The 17511-nt window shown below is 41.1% G+C and overlaps 1 protein-coding gene across 1 annotated transcript in view; it reads right to left on the reverse strand.

Moving 5' to 3' along the window:
• Positions 1-7875: 7875 nt before the first annotated feature.
• The window catches only part of RHOF (ras homolog family member F, filopodia associated), a 55844-nt gene continuing 46208 nt past the window's right edge, over positions 7876-17511 (reverse strand). Inside the window, exons 3-5 of the mRNA XM_063456988.1 lie at positions 12022-12131; positions 11526-11660; positions 7876-8323 (exon numbers count right to left, since the gene is read on the reverse strand). Coding sequence (XP_063313058.1) covers positions 8156-8323; positions 11526-11660; positions 12022-12131 — 413 coding nt within the window. The 3' untranslated portion in view covers positions 7876-8155. The remainder of the gene's footprint in view (positions 8324-11525; positions 11661-12021; positions 12132-17511) is intronic.

The following is a 17511-nucleotide window of genomic DNA, read 5'->3' on the forward strand; positions in this document are numbered from 1 at the left end:
TACAATCCAAGTAGTTGGTTTGGTAGCTGGTATGAGTGGTTTGGAGGGCTTAAGGCAGTGGTAGGTGGAGTCCTACTGATTTTACTGTTGTGTCTACTCCTACCGTGTCTTATACCCTTAGTAGTTAGGTCTGTGCAAAGCCTGATAGGAAGTATAGCAGAGAGGAAGGCTGCTGCACAGATAATGGCGATATATAAGTATAAGGCTCTAGATCAGGGAGAACCAATGCAAGAAGATGAATGTTGAAGATTCACATCATAAGATAAGTCTGGTCTGGTTCATGGTAACCTGAGGTATATGCAAACCAAGGTTAAGTGATGCCTCAAGTAATTGTGAAATATCAGAGGCATCAAAGGGGGGAATGTGATGTAATTCCAGTAAAATACAAGTTTAGCAGGCTAAGATTGCCACAAGGCATATGTATGTATATGTGTTTGTAGTATCAGTTGGTTAATTACACGTAGCTAAGATACTGTCATCACTGTACTGACCAGGTGCAGGAATGTAAGAACTGGAATTACGCGTCCCTCTCCTTTGTATCAGATGAGCCACGTGGTTAGACCGGATGGATGAGTTTAGACTCTATTTATTAAATAGGTTAAGGGTATGTGTGGGTGTAGTTAATTGTGGGAGGAGCTACAGTGCTATATAAGGAATGTACTCTATGTATTCAGTACTCAGACTTTGCTGTATTTTGGTGACGCTAGTCCCTCTGAGTCCCGATCGGTGATCCAATAAAGAATCTCTTCCTTCCTGAAGAAACCTGTGTCCATCTCTCTGTGCTTGGCTTCCGTCAGTTTCTCCGGTATCAATGGCAACTGAATACATCCTTACTAAAAGATAGTGAAGTAGTGGAGGAACTGAGGGAGTATTTTCTTTTTGACACTGCAGAGGTATGTGCAGCTGCGATTTGGCCTGTAAAAAGCTACACATAAAGAAAATATATAAAACAATGTAAAACGTGTAAGGTTAGTGAATTGCAGGAAGCACTTCGCAGAGCTTCACAAATCTGTCCCAGACCCCCAATCTCTGGAGGCATTAAAAGGAATTAGGACTGCAATAAAGGGGACCCTTTTAGATAAAGTAGCCAGAGACATGACATGGTATGCGAATGGATACGTTCCTGGCCAGAACACTGCGTACCCGTCTGAAGCCAATTACAGCCTTGTGGCATCCAAAAGAGGTGTTAACCACTTCACCAAGTGCGATAGAGGAGCTCTTCATTATTACCATTCTATGTATTATGTTATTTATATAGCGCCAACAAATTCCGCAGCGCTTTACAGTGGGTGGACGATCAAACATGGAGTTGTAACTAGACAAGTTGAACACACAGGAACAGAGGGGTTGAGGGCACTGCTCAATGAGCAAACATGATAGAGGGAGTGGGGTAAAGTGACACAAAAGGTAAGGATAGTATTAGACTAATGACAGTTGCAAGAGAAGAGTCAGTTGGGAGCTATTAACAGTTCAATTGATATGCTTTTATGAAGAAGTGGGTTTTTAATGATTTTTTTGAAGGAGTGGAGACTGGGAAAGCATCTAACGAAGGAGGGAAGTGAGTTCCACAGGAACGGTGCAGCCCTCGAGAAGTCTCGAAGGCGAACATCAGAGGTGGGAGTACGGACAGAAGATAGACGTAAGTCTTCAGCAGAGCGTAAGGGCCTAGACGGGACATATTTGTGCATTAGATAGGTGGGAGCAGCATTATGTAGAGATTTGAAAGCAAGAACCAGAATTTTAAACTGAGGCTTATATCTTACAGGAAGCCAATGTAGGGACTGACAGAAGGGTGAGGTGCGAGCGGACAGGAAGATGAGCCTCGCCACCGCATTCATTATGGACTGTAACAGTGCAGGTTGGGAGCACGTAAGACCACTGAGAAGCGGATTACAGTAATAAAGGTGAGAAAGGACCGTGGAATGGACCAGCACCTTAGTTGCATCTGGCGTTAAGTAGGGTCGGATGCACGGAATGTTTTTGAGATGGAAGCAAAAGGGTTTGGCGATAGACTGAACATGAGGCGTGAAGGAAAGGTCAGAGTCAATGAGAGCACCTAAGCAGTAAGCCTGTGTGGTGGAGCTGATGGTAGCACCGTTGACTTGGAGGGAGACCGACACAGGAGTAGCAACACTTGAGGGAGGAAAGTCCAGAATTTCAGTTTTTGTCAAGTTGAGTTTAAGGAAGTGGGCAGTAATCCAGTTAGAAATAGCAGAGAGTCAGAGACACTAGTCAAGAGGGACGGGGAGAGAACAGGTAGATTTGCTTGTCATCCGCATAGAAATGATATTGGAAGCCAAAGACGCTAATGAGTTTTCCAAGGGAGTATAGATGGAAAACAGTAGGGGATCAAGGACTGAACCGTGAGGGACACCAACAGAGGAGTTGGGGAGAAGAAGCAGAGCCATAGAAAGAAACCCTGAAAGAGTGCTGGGAGAGGTACCTCTCCATACCGCTCTCGAAATCTGATTTTGGGACCACTGAAACACATACACATTCATCTGAAGCGGCAGATGACATAGGTTAGCGAAGAACATGCTATATAGACCCAAGTCGAGGGGGTAATTGCGCTTACTGAACCTACTCATGTATTATTATGCAGCTCAACTTGCTACTCCAGGCGAGAGACAGGTCAAATTAGAGACCAAGCTTATGGGCTTTTACATGTGGCTTACTAAGTCCCAACGAGCGCTACTTAGAACAGTGTCCAGGTATCCTTACCTCTCTAGCAGTATGAGATAGGATCAGATCTACATTTGAGCTCCGCTCCAACGTCTCCCTCCTGTATTGCAAGAACAAAGACTTCTCTCCCCAGGGATACGGTAACATAGTATCTCTGCAGGCCAGCGTCTTCTATTACTTATGGGAGGGAGACATGCTTGTGACAAATGACTCATTGAAGCAACGAGCTTCACAACTACTTATGCTATTTACAAATCAGAAATTTTGCCCAACAGATGGAGGTAGCTGGGACAAAACATACACGACCCACTTTCTTCGAAACGCTCTGTCAGTGGGACAGACCTCACGCATTTTACAGAAATGTCTGATCGCTGATATATACACCGATATCTGATCTTACTCCGAAGCCTGGAGCCCGCTACGGTACATAGAACAGTGGGAGAAGAACCTTGGTGGGGAGATTGATGGGGATGAATGGCAAGATATGTGGGAGACCGCAGCAAAGGTTTCAGCGTGGGTGATCTACCAGGAACAGATGTGTAAGGTTCTCATCAAGTGGAACACCACCCCGTTACAACTGCACAAGTTGGGAATATGCCCCTCAGACGATTGCTGGAGAATGTGCGGGATGAGGGGAACATGCGCTTATATGTGGTGGTTCTGGGAACCTTGGCAAACGTAAAAAAAGATGCAATATAACTTCTCCTTCTCATCTCCAACACTGACTCAATTTTGACAACTCGAGTGGGGTCTAGAGGACACTCTTTTCCCTGCAAACTGCCTGTCTGGGGATCCTTCGCTACGGTTCCGCTGGTGGCACCCTCACTCTGGGAGACCATGGGTTCAGGGCCACAGCATGTTGCGTTGGTGCCCAGGAGGGAGGTCATCCTGGTGTTATTAAAATGTTCCCATTCAGCGGGGGATGGAGCCTAGCGTCTGAGCCGAACGGACACCATCTGTCACAGCTCCCGAGATTTGACTCTCAATCTATCACAATCAGTGGTACTACAACACCATCAAACTTTTTACCAGTCCACTGCTTTGAGTACTGAGGGTAGGCCTTGTTTATGCGTGCAAAAACGATCAGCGCAAATCTGGGACCTACCTTGAGTAGCCAACCTCACAGGCCGTACTATGTGAATTATAATCCAACCTTGAGGAGCTGCACAGTTCTCCTTACAACCAGACTATCATGCTCAGCACACAAGCACCATCTGACTGAGATCCCAGAAACCACCACCGGATCAGAGTAAAGACTCCTTAGATATTGGGGCTATGCTACAACATCCTGTGGCCTCCAAAATGGCAGCCTGATATGAGGGCAGGCTGAGCACCACAGACTCTTCCATGGATCAAACACCACAGAATCCCCATCTCCAACTACTCTCCTGGCAGTAGCTGACCAGGACTGGATTGTGGCAGCAGTTCAGGGAAAAACCCCATTTGAATTTGAGACTTCTAAGCTGACATTTTTTTCTCAGGACCTAGCCAGGAATACGTTACAAAGGCAGAGATCACTGGGTACGGTCACAAGTCAACTGCGTGAAGCTGGAATAGAATACCGCTGGACTTTGTAACGAACCCCTTACAGCTACTACAACTACGTTGAAACTTACCTCCATGACGGCAGCAGATTCCTTCTTTTAAGCTCTGGGGATAATCCTGAAGGCCACCACATTGTCTGCTCCTCACACATGGGATCATGCACGAACAGAGCCCTAAAGGAGGCCGGGAGCAGCAACCTGATCTGCTTTATGTACCAAGCATTACATTTTATTGTTATATTTTTCTTTATTTACTTTCATCTCGAATCTGTTAGGTAGATAATTTGCTTTTGCATCACCTAGGCTATTCCACCACTACCCCTAGTGGGATCACACTGGTCTAAGATGGCTCCTATCAGCCATGAGAGAGTCTTTGGCTCTCAGGAATATTTACTATTCTTCCCCCCCCATACCCGTTGGTTAGGTGTCTTAAATCTTCTTGCAGGTACCTGGCATACTGTCTGCGACACCATTTATGCTGCCACCATATTATGTGTGTATAATCTAGATGTAATTACTTGCCTCGACGGCTTGTAGCAAAACCGTTCAATAGTCATTACCTTTTTGTTTGACACTGACACCTTACTATGGTACCTGCACTTACTACATTATACCTTCATCTCCATTCTCCTTTTTTTAAGTTTATCAAACGACAAAAAATAAGCTGGATTCTACTGAAAGCTACCCGTTATGACTATGTACAAAACTGTATATTGTTATTTATGTATTCTTTCTGATGCTTGTATGTTTGACTCAATAAAACAAAGAATGTAAACAAAACCGTGCTTAGTGGCAGCTGTGTAGCAGAGTGTACCACCTTAGCTAACTCCATAAGTAAAATACAAATGCCCAGGCCAGAAGAGGACATAGCTTTCTGATTCAACATAAAAAGATTACTTTGAAGAAGTAGAAATAAAAATGCCAAAAAAAAAAACCACTTGAAAACAACCGAGCCAGAGTTCCACCATAACTCAGCCAGGCTAGTCATGAGGTTGAGCGAGATATTCAGCACGCTGTTCAGCCTATCCCTGCCAAGGGTAGGACAGTCTCTCAAAAGGGTGCAGTTCTGCAAACTTATTAACTTATGTTTTGTTGGCAAAAATAAAATATGCCGACAGGGCAGGCCCCTTGTCGCCTGTCACTTTCCCCTCCTGCCGGTCACCCTAGCCTTCCCCCGGGCATTGGCAGATGCTTAATCCACATAGTGGCTGCACCGGGCCTGACTTTACCTCCCCCCCCCCTCTCCCTCTAGAATGCAAGCTCATTTGAGCAGAGCTCTCCACACCCTCTGTTCCTGTGTGTCCAACTCTTGTTGCAAATACTTGACTGTTAGTCTACCTATTATACTGTGCTACGGAATTTGTTGGCGCTTTATAAAGAATGTGTTTGTAAGATATGTATATTAGTTTGTACACATTATGCAAACTGTACACCCTCATCAGACTTAACATTCCAGCAGTATCCATTTTTCTGTTTAAATATTTAATGTCTGTAGAGCACACCTTGTTCTGAAGCATTTGTTTGTCCTCTTGCCACTTTTGAGAATTCTTTGTTCACAGAAATTCTGGATGGATAGAAATAGTAGCAGCATATAATCTGCTCTTTAGGTCCAAACTTAGGTTTGTAGTTTACATTGGGTTTCAGAGGGAATTCTGCCTACAGGTTAGAGATAATGGAGAGGGGAAGGCGAGGGGGGTATTACTTAATGAATAAACCCAAGTCAGTAAAAGTAAAGTCACATATTTGCAACTGACTCACCCATTTACTTCAAGTTTGGTAATGCTTCACAAGAAAGCAGACATTGCAATAAAAGTGTAGCCACTGAAAATATCCTTAAGACCTATTACCCAGCTCTTAACTTTGGTATAGCGACTGTATTTGACATGAAATGCTCATCCTGAAGTTTTACAATAAATAATCTTGCTGGCTAAATTGAGCAGTCAGTTGCCACCAATCTATCAGTTATCCACAAATGTAAGGTTAAAATAGCCAAACTGGAAACATTTTCCAAGTCTGCTATGCTTTCAGTTCAGTTACATTGGCCAAAAACAATTCTCAATTTAGAGTAAAACCTTGTAAAAAACACACATGCCTTTAAAAAGTGGAGCCCATATATTATTTCCTTAGATATCTATGCACAAAGCCAATGCAAGAAAACACTGGAAGTCACTAATTGGTATACAAGTAGAGTCATATTTGATAAATCACCCTTACCTCAAAATATACAATAGCCATCATTAGTGTACAAATGTGTTTTACCTTTCTCCACCTCCCCACCCAAATAGACTTTAAATTGTCAATGTCTGTTTCTTGGCTTTAGATTTAAAATACAAATTTTAAGACACTTTAGACGATATTGTATGACACGCATTATACCAAACTATTTATTGTATAAATAAATGCACTTGATGAGTTTCTTTAAATAAAAAATAAAAAAGTATTCAATAGTGAAAGTAGGGCTTCTTTGGCAGTTGCATTGTCTCTTGATGATCCATTGATAAAGATCAGAAGGGGCGGAGGGGAAGGATTACTTTCATCACATTTTACTGTGGTTGGTACAAGTGTAAGCCTTTTTATATACCGGTAGTTATGAATAAAATTCCAATTACTCTTCTAGAGTGTGTGTGTGTGTGTATATATATATATATATATATAATAAAGCAGAAGGATCTTGCACTCCGCCAATCAAAATACCAAGTGCCTGGTGCTTATCAGCCAAAAATAAAAAATAAAAAAATAGTCCGAGATAGCACTCCAAGGACTAATATAAAATATAACTTTTATTACCTTAACTGAAACATCAAAAGGTCAATGTTTCAGCTTGATCCCCTCAAGCTTTTGTCAGTCCTTGGAGTGCTCTCTCTGGATATATATATATATATACACACACACACACACACACACACACACACACACACAAATCAGGCAGAATAAAAAAAGTTTTTAGATCTGATCCTGCTAACACTATCAATTACATATTGCTTCTCACATCATTATCTCTTTTCTTTTGTAGAAAGCACCTTCCATGTGTTGAGCAGCACTCATTTGTATTATATATGGTCATTTCTAATAATGGTTTGCGCTTTTTTGTCCACATTTTATATCATCTCTTTTCTATTAGAGAAGGTGAGTGAGGATTTGGCATTCCTCTGACAAAAAGGGGTTAATGAGATGGTTTGTCTTGCTCCTAAATTGGCCCTGGCTCAGCAATTCAGCACAATTCACTATTTAAGGATTAGCAAGACGCTGCGTGCCCAGTATACGTGTAAAGGGTGCCCAGCCACACTAGAACCACCCTACTGTCAGTGTTATCAGGACCTTTCACAAGCAATTTCATATAGTGGAACAGTGGAAAGGTCCTTGATATTTTTAACAAGGTGCTGCAGAATATTTGTTTGTATGTTTGTTTTTTGGAAATAAGAATGTGCCCACCTGACAGAGCAGCCACTTTATTTTCACAGTTCCATCTCCAAGACACAGAGTGCAACTATTTCCTCAAACAAAACAAAATGCAGGAACATGATTAGCAGCTCAAAACTGTCATAAGTAACTGGCAGTTAAACGTTAAGATGAAATGCTCACTTTGAAGCATGTATATTCTCCTCCCCCCCCCCCCCCACCCAAAACAAAACAAAACAAAACAAAACAAAACAAACCCCACACACAGTCCACACAAAAGCGATTCTATCTTCATATGATGTGGACTGTGTACCAGATTTGGAATGTCCTTGACAAACCATATTCCCTTTTCGGATTGAATACATTATTCTGACTTAATATACAAGATAAAACAAGAATGTTCCTAATTTCTTACAATAATAATAAAAAAATATTTACAGTAAAACAGTCCAGATAGTTAAATATAAAATATTAAGATATCCAAGTTTGTGCCAGTGTGGAGAGAAATCAAGCAATCAACATGGACATCTTCAGAGAAGAAGACATTTCTTCTGTCTCCTCTTTAGTTTCTCTTCCTTTTTCATACTGTTCAGTGCAATTAAAGTGGCTTCTCTAAATACATTATCTACATTCTCCTGAAACTTGGCAGAGCATTCAAGGTACTCCACAGCCTGGATATTTTTACAGATTGCTTCACCCTGCAAGAAAACCAGATAATTATTATAGGTAACAATACATACATAATATATACAAAATAATTACTACCCAATAAAATCTGACATGAGCAAGGAATTCCAAGACACCCTTAGCTCACCGTTTGTAAATTTAAATTCATTTTTTTTAATTCTTCTTTGTAATAGAAATGTAGTGAAAAGAGCAGAATTTCCTGCTACTTGTATTTTTATAAAAAAATTTTTTTTTTGTGTGCAGATTTAATTTAATTAGCTTTGTATGTTCAATACAGTTTTGTTGTGAAATACATATTATTGGATATATAATAATTTAGGCAAGCACGTACATATGTATATAATGCATGAAACAAACTTTGCTTTTCAAAAAAAACATACTGCAGGTAAGAATGCTGTACTAAAACATGCCATGCAGACAGGTAAAAGTGACACTGGGTCTACCCGCTAATTCTAAATACATTCAGGAGTCCCTGTTATGATTGCAAGTAGTCCATGGGAAAAACCTGAGTGCTCAACAGTGTGGCAGGAAATTTTGAACAAAGAGAGAGTATCTCCTAATCATGAAATACACTGAAGGAGAGTACACAACACAGGCCCTGTAAAGAAGTATATTGGGCATATTGTATGCTCTCATGCTGGAGCTGCATAGGATGGCATCCATTCAGTTTGATGGCCAGGCCCCGTCCCTCAATTAGCTACTTTAAAGAGAAACTCCAAAACATTAATCACTACAGTTTATGGTGTGGTTTCTGATGCCAGGAGGCTGTGGGCAATATTCTTCAATTTTCAAAGCTTTCCCCCAAATAGTTTGACAGAGACCATGGGAGTCCCCAGCTCCCAGTCAAAATTCTCTCTCCAAATATAAAAAGTCTTCTATTTAAAATATTTATATTACATGAAAAGAACAAAACTAGTTTGAATTCCTTTTGCTAATAGTGCAACTGATGTACCGTAATAATTATTCAGTGTCTGCATCTACAAAGTACTTGTTCTTAGTTTATTATAACCATGTGGCACAATAACATTATTCTGTGGCAGTCATGGTTGTCACACAAATAATCTTAACAGTCTCATTACATTGCATCAACTCTTGGAGTTACAGATTAAAGGGATACTTTAAAAAGGGAATCCTGGCACCACCGATTCCTCTGCCTCCCTCGTTCCCCCCACCTCGCCAGTAAGTAAAGGGTTAATAACCCTTACTTACCTGATCCCAGCGCAGATATCCCTCAGCGCTGGGTCGAAGCTCCGCCCCCTTTCGACGTCCTGCGTTCTGAGCATGCGCAGCAAATGCCACGCGCGCATTAGACCTCCCCATAGGAACGCATTGAATCAATGCTTTCCTATTGGTAAAAATCTGACGCTGTAGCAGAGCGTGAGGACGTCCAGTGTCAGATAACGGACCAAAAGTCTGTTACGATTCCGGAAGCGCCCCCAGTGGCTGTCTAGTAGACAGCCATTGAAGGCAGACTTTGTGCTGCAATGTAAATATTGCAGTTCTCTGTAACAGCAATGTTTTACATTGCAGCACTAGGTGCACAAGGGACACAGCACCCAGACCACTTCAATTAGCTGAAGTGGTCTGGGTGCCAGGAGTGTCCCTTTAAATTACTATCTTTATGCGTTTCTTTTCTCGAAGGGAACCAGGTCTCTCTTTTGTAATCTGTTATTATATTAAGGAGGAGTCCGTTAGATAGTACATTTGTTTACACTTTTTTTCCCCACCAACAAAGAACTCAATGTGACTCCAGTCTTATAGGGATTTGGGTTCCTTTCTATAATGATCCCTCTGTGTGCATACATTTAAACCTCAGTACATAAAGGAGGAACTTTATATACAGTGGAATAGTGTGTTTTTTTTAGACTATTAATTTTCTCTTAAGCTTGCCTACTGTTTTAAAGTTTTTCTTTCACTGTATATTTTGCCAGTGTTCAAGTGAAATGCTTAATAAAATATAACAAGCTTTTGTGTTTGGACCTTTTTTAATACTCCTGTTTGGGGTAATTGGTTCACCATTTGTTTGTTCTTTGGGTTAGTCCCTAATTAATGCCCCTACAGCACAACCCCTAGGACCCCTATCCTAGTAGTGTCCTTAGTTTTTTGCACCACAATAATCTGCCTAACATTTTATTTAGCTTACAATGATTAGTTAGAAGGCAATTTACCAAAGTCAAGAGAACACAATTATATACAATACTGGAATCTCAAATAGTTGTCTAATTGAATGCAGGCTCACGCCATGTGTTTTGGCATTATGCTTTAGCACAGTGCAGAATATAGTATTTGCATAATTAAGTACATGTTTTAATGCTATGTGAATATGCGCCTAAGAAAACTTTTCATCCACTTAGGGCTGTAAAATGTCAACTGCTGTGTGAGCTTTGGACTAGTTTTATAGCCAGACCTATGAATAGTTTGCATTTTTTCATGCCATCAGTGAGAAGGGTTTGGCTACCCTTTCTGTGAAACAAGATCCTTACAGCTTCCAATTATGAAACAGATCTTCTCATTTTGACACGTCATTTAATAACAAAGGTTTAGTTTTCTTTTATAGTTTGATGACTCGATAATTTGTTACATTACAAATGGCTCATTACAATCAGTTAATCAAACTTGTCCCCCTAACGCAGTGATGGCTAACCATGACACCATAAATTGTTTCTGGACTACATTTCCCATGATGCTCAGCTAGCTTTTAGAGTCTAAAAGGTTAAAGGATCTGAACATGTATAGCTTGGAGGAAAGACAAGACAGGGGGGATATGATAGAAACATTTAAATACATAAAGGGAATCAACACAGTAAAGGAGGAGACTATATTTAAAAGACGAAAAACTACCACAACAAGAGGACATAGTCTTAAATTTTCTAAATACTTTCATTAGTCCCTGGCCTTATCTTATAGTTAGGATAGCCTTATGCCTATCCCACACATGCTTAAACTCCCTCACTGTGTTAACCTCTACCACTTCAGCTGGAAGGCTATTCCATGCATCCACTACCCTCTCAGTAAAGCAATACTTCCTGGTATTTTTTAAACCTTTGCCCCTCTAATTTAAGACTGTTCTCTTGTTGTGGTAGTTTTTCGTCTTGTAATGACCAGGACACTTCTGTCACCATAACCAGCCTAGGGATTACCCAGGCCACATGTTGTTGAACTGACCTGCTCTTGGGTTTAGGAATCATTAATTAGAATTGCATATGTTTCTACCTGATTATATGTAATTGGTTCCTGCTGAGATGTTTTCAGCTTACGCAGCCGTTCCTTGTCCTTACGCAGATCTGTCTTGCAGCCAATAAGGATTATGGGAACTCCTCGGCAGAAGTGATTCACTTCTGGATACCACTACAGAAACAGAAAAGGAATATGTGTGGGGGGTTGTTCACAGAAGCCTCCTAGGTTTGTTTTATAAATACAAACAAATATATACATACATATTTACATTGTATAGGTATATGTATTGAATATGAACTTTCATATATATTTTTTTATTTTTTTTTTAAAGGTCTATCATGTTTTTGGTTTAGTCAGCTACAAGAGTGGTCAGGAGCCGGATTCAAGAGTTTGGAAATGTAATTGTATAGATAAAATATATCCTGAAAAAGCAAAACGGTTTTATCGATAATAATTATATTATTGTGATAACAACATGAAAACTCTGTAAATAAAAAAACAATATGGACACACACATAGAACAAAATCTTACCTTTATTAAAACATTGTCAAAACTGGTGGGGCTTGTAACATCGTAGCAAATTAAAACCAGATTCACGTCTTGATAGGAAAGTGGGCGTAAACGATCATAATCTTCCTGTCCTGTAACATTTTGCAAAAGCAAAATTAGAACAAACATCACCACATGCAAATCAGGCAGAGAGCTTTTGGTTCGCTTAGAGGCAGGAAGCAGCGCTCTAGTTAAGAAGTCAAACCATTCTAAAACAGTTTGACCACTTACACTAGGGGGGGCATTTCTGCCACAATAACCAGAACACACTGTTCTGATTATGGTGCTCTGAGTGTTCCTAAAACATGTTCAGGGCTGTAGCAGAGAGCAGCACGATACGAAGCTCTGTACTGGGGCACTATAAAGGCATACATAATACTAGGTATGGGTCTGATGAGTGACTCCATCTTCCACCCCATGTGCAGCGAGGTCAATGGTAATAATTTGAGACGTATAATTCTGTTCCAATACAGAAAGAAAATTCAGTCTCCTGGCACTAATGAAAGTATTAAGAAAATTGGGCAGACTAGATGGGCCGAATGGTTCTCATCTGTCATTCTATGTTTCTATATTCTATTTTTTTTACATGGAATGTAGTTTAACTGATCAATATGCAAAAGAGGAGCAATCCATATAAAATAATTAAAACATACTAACCTGCAGAATACAGGTGCCATTAAAATGCTCAACTATCCCTTTAGAAGTTCACATAAACAGTATATGTTCTCAAACAGAGAGGGACACCAAAACATTAGCCCCCCAAAAAGTTATATTTGAGTTAATTCAGTTGTTGCAATGTACTTCAACACCACACAAACAAGTGTCTGAGTTGCAAAACAAAGATCTTCAGACAAAACCAGAAACATTTTCTTCAGCAGAAACAAACAACCCAGTGTTCAGCACAGTCAATAAAAACATATAGACTATGAGGTCATTTGAACATTGTCCTCTTCAACCTATTGTTCCTGTAAGTTTTCTTGTAATTGTCCTATTTATAGTTAAATCCCCCCTATAATAATATTGTAAAGCGCGGTGGAATCTGTTGGCGCTATATAAATGGCAATAATAATAATAATAATGAAAACATTTACACTGCTTATTTCACCCTCACCAACCTCTTGTCGAGGAGATAATTATAACAGAGGTGCACGCTGTTCCTGTCCACAGCGAGAGGTGGACCGGAATTTTAAGCAGTGCTTTTTTCCTAAACATAACATTAAGAATACCAAGTAGTTAGTGAAGTGAATAGAGAGGGGGGGAAAAAAAAAAGTTAACTTTTTGGGAACCAGAAGAATGTTCAAATACTTACTGACAGCCAATAACTATTCGCAAATGATACACATTACAAACATGGTAATCCCTGCCCTTCTCGGGGTCGAAATGTTATTTTTTTCTGCAATTCGGCATTGCGCCTTACAATTAACCACGGCTTGATGAAAACAGTAAAAACAGTACAGTGTGTGTACTCTACTTATTGCAAGAAAATAGTTTCTTGCAATGCATAAAATGTTACAATATACATTTTCCGGATAGCTGTCTTATTGTAAAAGCAGTATATTTACCTATTTTTTTTTTATGACCGTAAACACTTTCAGACAAGTATATGTCCACAGGTTTTGAACTACATTACCATCCGGCAATTGAACAAGCCAAGAATTATTATTGGTTTACAGTGCGCCTCTATTTAACACCCACTTATGAAAGGTAATCTGCTGGATATTCAGACTAAGATAACTGATTTCTGTCCTAAATACGGTTGTAATTAATAGTCCCAGTCACTCATCGTCCTTCATTGCAGCTTCTACTAGCTGCAAATATCCCTGTGTCTACCAATGAGGCACACAACATAAACCATTTGCCTTTTGACTTTGGTAGTTAAAAAGGGGATTAAAGGGGCCGTGGCTTGGACGTCGAGCTGAATGGTGGCTTGATTCTGTGGCTCTGCTCCAAGCACCCGTAATCCACTACAGTCCGCGACCCAGCATGCTCATCCAGACACAGAGTCATCCCACAACAAACGCCAACTAGGTGGCTACTAAAACCCCCCAAAAAGAAAACAAATCAAAGGAGGAGTCAGTGACGGCCCTTTTCGCTCCGGGTAGTAAGCCTCGACAGGGCTCGCAAGATGGCGCCCGCGACGGAGAGTACTCCTCCCCAGCCAGAGATGCCGGCCTAGACGACTCGCTCCTGCGCATTCCTATGCCACATGGGCGACCTCAAGACATACCTCACCCATGTGATCTCCCAAAGCACCAGGGAGATAAAAGCAGAGGTCCGATCGATGGGACAGCGGACGGCTGAGCTAAAGGAGAGGAGACTGGTAACGGCTCATAACCACCTGGCTGACTGCTCCTTGGATCTGTTACGTCGGATTTCGAAGCAAGAGATCGCGGTGGAAGACCTCTCCAACCGGTCCCGCTGAAATATTCTCCACCTGGCCCCAGACTTCTGCGACGCCAGATGGGAAATTGATAGAATCCACAGAGTGATGGGGCTCCAGCGGGATGAGGGTGAGCAGCCTAAAGGTTCCATTACTTTGAAACTAAAGCAGCTGTTTTGCGGGGTGTGAGGCACTCCGAGCTACGCATCCAAGACAGTGTTGGCCAATTATACCTGGATATCTGCCATACCACCCTGCGGAGACATAGGGATTGGCGGCCTCTGGTGGATTTGCTAAGGAGGAATAAGCCCTTCAAAATCATGGCCTTCTACAGAGGAAAGACGGTGGTAATGCTGCCCACAACACCACTCTCCAAGTTCCTGGAGGCACTACACATCGAGCCACCAGAAAGTTTCAAGCTCCCAGACCTCAAGTCCTACACCATCCAACATTTGCCTAGAAACAGAAACATAGAATGTGACGGCAGATAAGAACCATTCAGCCCATCCAGTCTGCCTAGAGAATGGCGCCAAATGGGTGAAGATGACACTGAGGAGGGCTGATCCGGCTGGACATACTTCTTTGGAGCCAAGTGAAGTTTACATTAAAAGTATGGGGATCCTTTCCGGATAGCTCCTATGGGGCTTTGGGTGGGCTGGGGACCCTGGGGGTGTGGGTGGCTGGCCAAATAGAGATTCCCTGTTTTGACCCCCCTCCACCCGCACAGTTCCCCTGGGCTCCGTTACCAATTGGCTGGCACTCTGCCCTCCACGGCGCACCCCACTTCAACCCAACAGCTGGGGGTGCCACACTGGGGGGGGCGCACATACGCCCCCTCTGCCCATGTGGCCCTGTTGTGCCTAATCATTAAATTCATGGAGCGACAATATCAAAAAGCAATAATCAATTACCCTTTTAAAATTATTGGTGGGCACCAAAACCCTATTCGGGATGAGTGAATAGAGTATTTGAGCAAGGGAAAAAAAAACATCAAGTACTTGTAAATAATCAATACAAACTTTGACTAACAAAGACTTCATTAATAATCATTCAGCTTAAAATTCAGCTTAAAGAAACAACTCAAAGAAACAGCTTAATAAAAACAGCTCAATAATACATCACCATAAGAGAGACTTGCTGCACTTGACTGAGAGAACTTCTGGCAGTCAGGCTGGAAGGACTGGGAAATCAGCTTAACCAGCAATACTCATCCGTATTACTCCAATGAGTGCCAAATTATCTCGTCTTTTCATAAGTTATTAATAATCAATGGGGTGAATATTCTGTACTTTTTTCACCAAATCTTATCAGTGCAGCCCAGCAAAAACCTTGCAAAAGCGTTGGATGGGACCTTACAGTTGGCCAGACTTTCAGTCCCACAACGTTTTGCCAGATCTGTGCGGTTTTTATCTCTTTTCTCATAACTATCTAAAAAGCTAGCTCTGTTCTCATAACTATCTAAAAAGCTATGCATGACTGAGTTTTGTGGTTATTAACATTTTCAGTACTGTGTACCAGCGCCATCTTGACCATCTATAATAGTTTGATTTGCTCAATAGTGATCATTCTTAATTAATATGGAATATTATCACAGGCCCTACCATGGTGACCTGTACCCCGATTACAAGGATTCGCCAAGCCCGATCCTCTTGCTCCAGGCCCCAAGACACAAATAATTGTCTCAATGCTAAAGGTCTGAATAACCACCGAAAACCGAGGCTCTTACACAGGGAAGAGGCAAAAGGCTGATATAGCCTTTATAGAAGAAACACACATACCGCACATACCATCTCCTGAACATTTATGCACCAAACTGATATGACCCTCAATTTTTCATGTCACTCCTCCCCTTGGTCCAGTCTAGGAAACACGATTTCCTCCTCATGGGAGGAGATTTCAATGCAGCACCATGTCCTGGAATCGACAGAAGGACCAGACAAGGGCTCCAGCGTTCGCACGGCTTGGGGGGGGTCAGGATAAGTGTTGCATAGAGACTCCCGAACCCCCCAGCACACGGGACTATACTTTTTATTTTGCACCCCACAGCTATTGCCGTATAGACATGTTCCAAGTAAACACAAAAATCTTTATGAAATACTCATATTAATTGTGTTGGAATTTCAATTAACTCTCCACAATAATGTAACCTCATGATAATTATGAGAACCACCAATATATCATTTGTGTTAAAATACACATTTACACATATCATTTATACATATTGCCAACAGAAACAAACATCTGCAAAAATCACACAAAGTCTTTCCAAGTTTTCTTTGTAGCCCATTGTGGAAAGATTTGTGAATAAGACAGTAATTATATTTGTTCCCATCACCTCGTCAAAGTACTTCTTACAAACACAGGTCTGAATAATTGAAATTGCAGTAACATGAAGGGGATGGTTAGAAGGATGGTGGTCAATGTATTATATAGAAAGTTAACTGTGCTCACAGTCCCGAGGAATAATGAAAAAGCACATGTACACTGAGAAAATCCAATGGACAACAATCAATCAATCTGCATTCCTTTTTTTAATGCAGTACCTATGTCATGTAATCAATGAGGAAGGGACAACAATCAAAAAGGAATAATTTTCAGCACTCTTAAATCCATGTTCAGGTTTTCAGACTGTCATGGAGGCAAAATGACACTTACCAAGTATTAGTAGTATGAAAAAGCCATTGTATGGTGAAACGTGTTAAGTGTATTTAAATATTGTTTATATAGTGCTTTTACACCATTTTATTTTTTTTATCATTTATTGTTTATCAATAAAAAGTACTTTTTTATTGGACCCGTTTGCTGCTGGGTTCCTGTACCCCATATCCTTGGTGGGGATAATACCACCTTGTGGAGCCATACTTGTGGAGCCACTCTATAGTACATCTGCATCCACAAGAACCTTCTATAGCGTCTGTACTCTACCATATCCTCAGGCAGGGACTATTCCGCCCAAGCGTCTAAGTTGGAGCTGCAGCTAAGCTCTTATAAAAAGTGTGAGTGCATATCATTTTATTTTCCCTCACCTTACTGTATTTTTTACGTACTTCACTATCAGTTTCCTATTTCTCATCTTTTTTATGGAATATATA

The sequence above is a fragment of the Pelobates fuscus genome, chromosome 5 (assembly GCF_036172605.1).
Source record: "Pelobates fuscus isolate aPelFus1 chromosome 5, aPelFus1.pri, whole genome shotgun sequence".
Lineage (NCBI taxonomy): Eukaryota > Metazoa > Chordata > Amphibia > Anura > Pelobatidae > Pelobates > Pelobates fuscus.